This window comes from Neovison vison, chromosome 4 (genome assembly GCF_020171115.1).
Source record: "Neovison vison isolate M4711 chromosome 4, ASM_NN_V1, whole genome shotgun sequence".
Lineage (NCBI taxonomy): Eukaryota > Metazoa > Chordata > Mammalia > Carnivora > Mustelidae > Neogale > Neogale vison.
This window is the reverse complement of record NC_058094.1, coordinates 205,444,220-205,446,547: the sequence shown is the minus strand read 5'-3', so window position 1 is coordinate 205,446,547 and position 2,328 is coordinate 205,444,220. Positions and strand designations below refer to the sequence as shown.

The 2,328-nt window shown below is 38.4% G+C and overlaps 1 protein-coding gene across 1 annotated transcript; it reads left to right on the top strand.

Moving 5' to 3' along the window:
• The first annotated feature begins 437 nt into the window (after positions 1 to 437).
• Positions 438 to 1,946, top strand: LOC122905440 (proteasome subunit alpha type-1-like). The gene is made up of 3 exons (XM_044247022.1): positions 438 to 454; positions 1,378 to 1,737; positions 1,796 to 1,946. Exons 1-3 carry the CDS (start codon positions 438 to 440, stop codon positions 1,944 to 1,946), a joined length of 528 nt encoding a protein of 175 aa, XP_044102957.1.
• Positions 1,947 to 2,328: the final 382 nt, after the last annotated feature.

The following is a 2,328-nucleotide window of genomic DNA, read 5'->3' as shown; positions in this document are numbered from 1 at the left end:
ATTCCTGTTCCATCTGTTTATTTTATTGTGTATTACATTATTTAGATTACTGTAAATTTCCTGTATACTTGATGTCCAGCTCTGTTCCTCTTTTATTTTAGGAACTTTGCATGAATTTAAAGTTACTTTGTCTATTTATATTGAAAAACATACTGGTATTATGATTACCTTGAATCTATAGATCACATTGGGAAGAATGGACATTTTAATGCTGAATATTTTAATGATAAATATATTTATATAAGTTCAGCATATTTCTATTCTTTTTTTTCCCTCTGGTTTGATATTTCTATATTTCTATTAAAATAGATTTCTTACATGGATTTTTAAATATGTTTTCCAATTTGAATAAGGCAGATTAGATCAAGTTCTTATTAGCTGCATATTTATTGAAGTAAGGTCTGGAAAGATCTGAGCTGTATGTAGGCATAAGGGACATGTGTTTGCGGGATATGTATGTATAGATGTTTGTAATGGGTATGGATGGAAAAGTGAGGAAGATGGATGTTGAGGACACATTTATTCAGGCTTCTGTTAAGGAATTTTAGAAGATGTGGAAATACAAAAACAAATAAACACAAAAACACAAGAAACTTTATTTTCTACTTTCTGGGCTTTCCTAATGAGACAGCAGGGAAATAGACTCATTAAGAAAGAGAACTACTGTATCTGACAGAATTTTTAAATAAATGAGGAAAGATCTGATTGTTGATGTGGAAAAATCAATGAGCCTCACAATTCACACATTAATGATATTTTTCACTAACAACTATTATAACAGATATTCTTTAAGATTTTAATTGTTTATTTGACAGAGAGAGAGTGAACACAAGCAGGGGGAGTGGCAGGCAGAGGGAGTGGGAGAAGCAGGCTCCCCGCTGAGCAGGGAGCCTAATGCGGGCCTCGATCTCAGGACCCTGAGATCATAACCTGAGCCAAAGGCAGATACTTAATTGACTGAGCCACCCAGGCACCCCTATAATAGATACTCTTGTTTGTGTTGTGAACTTTTTTTGGCAGATGAATTATTGCATATAATTCCTTACAGTAGCAATTCCCCAAGAAATTAGTCCACACTATCAACAGCAGAATAGGATAATTTTCCCTATATGTTTATTCTTATGAAAAGTTCATCATGGGGGCGCCTGGGTGGTTCAGTGGGTTAAAGTCTCTGCCTTCGGCTCAGGTCATGATCCTGGGATCCTGGAATCGAGCCCCGCATTGGGCTCTCTGCTCAGCAGGGAGTCTGCTTCCTCCTCTCTCCCCGCCTGCTTCTCTGCCTACTTGTGATCTCCGTCTGTCAAATAAATAAATAAAATCTTAAAAAAAAAAAAAAAAAGTTCATCACGGGACCCTCCTGAATTCACACCTCTGCAGGAGGCTGCAGCTGGACCCAAGCCAGAACCGTGTTGCACAACAAACTGTGACATTATTGTCACAGGGCAGGGTTCATCAAATTGAGTATGCAATGGATGCTGTCAAGCCAGGTTTGGCTGTGGTTGGTCTGAAATCAAAAACCCATGCAATGTTGGTTGCACTGAAGAGAGCACAATCAGAGCTTACAGCTCCTCAGAAAATAATTCTCCATGTTAACAACCATATTGGTATCTCAACTGTGGGACTTACTTCTGATGCCGGACTGTTATGTAATTTTATGTGCCAGAAGTGTTTGGATTCTGGGTTTGTATTTGACAGATATCTTCCTGGGTCTCATCTTGTATCTCTAATTAGAAGTAAGACCCAGACACCAACACAATGATATGGCTGAAGACCATATGGTGTTGGACTGCTTATTGCTGGTTATGATGATATGGGCCCTCACATTTTCCAAACCTGTCCATCTGCCAACTATTTTGACTGTAGAGCCATGTCCATGGCAGCCTGCTCTCAATCATCTCATACTTACTTGGAGAGACATATGTCTGGGTTTATGGAGTGCAATTTGAATGAACTGATTAAATATGGTCTACATGTCTTATGAGAAACACTTCCTGCAGAATAGTACCTAACTACAAAGAACATCTCCATTGGAATTGTTGGTAAAGACTTGAGTTTACGATTTATGATGATAATGTTGATGATGATGTATCTCTGTTCCTGGAAGGACTTGAAAAAAGACCACAGAGAAAGGCACAGCCTGCTCAACCTGCTAATGAACCAACAGAATATGAAGTTACAAACCCATCTACATGTGTATTTTCAAATATGTAAGAATGCAGGAACACATACTGATGGCAATAATCTATACTTTGAACCCAAAGATGCAAGGTGGTCTTAGGGTGTGCTTTAGGAACCAGTCCAGGTATGTTTTTCCCAGCAACTCATCTG

Bases quoted from the DNA above. Each gene is read 5' to 3' on its own strand.
- LOC122905440 (XM_044247022.1), top strand. The intron at 1,738-1,795 runs GACCCAGACACC...GGACTGCTTATT, and splicing joins GTATCTCTAATTAGAAGTAA to GCTGGTTATGATGATATGGG.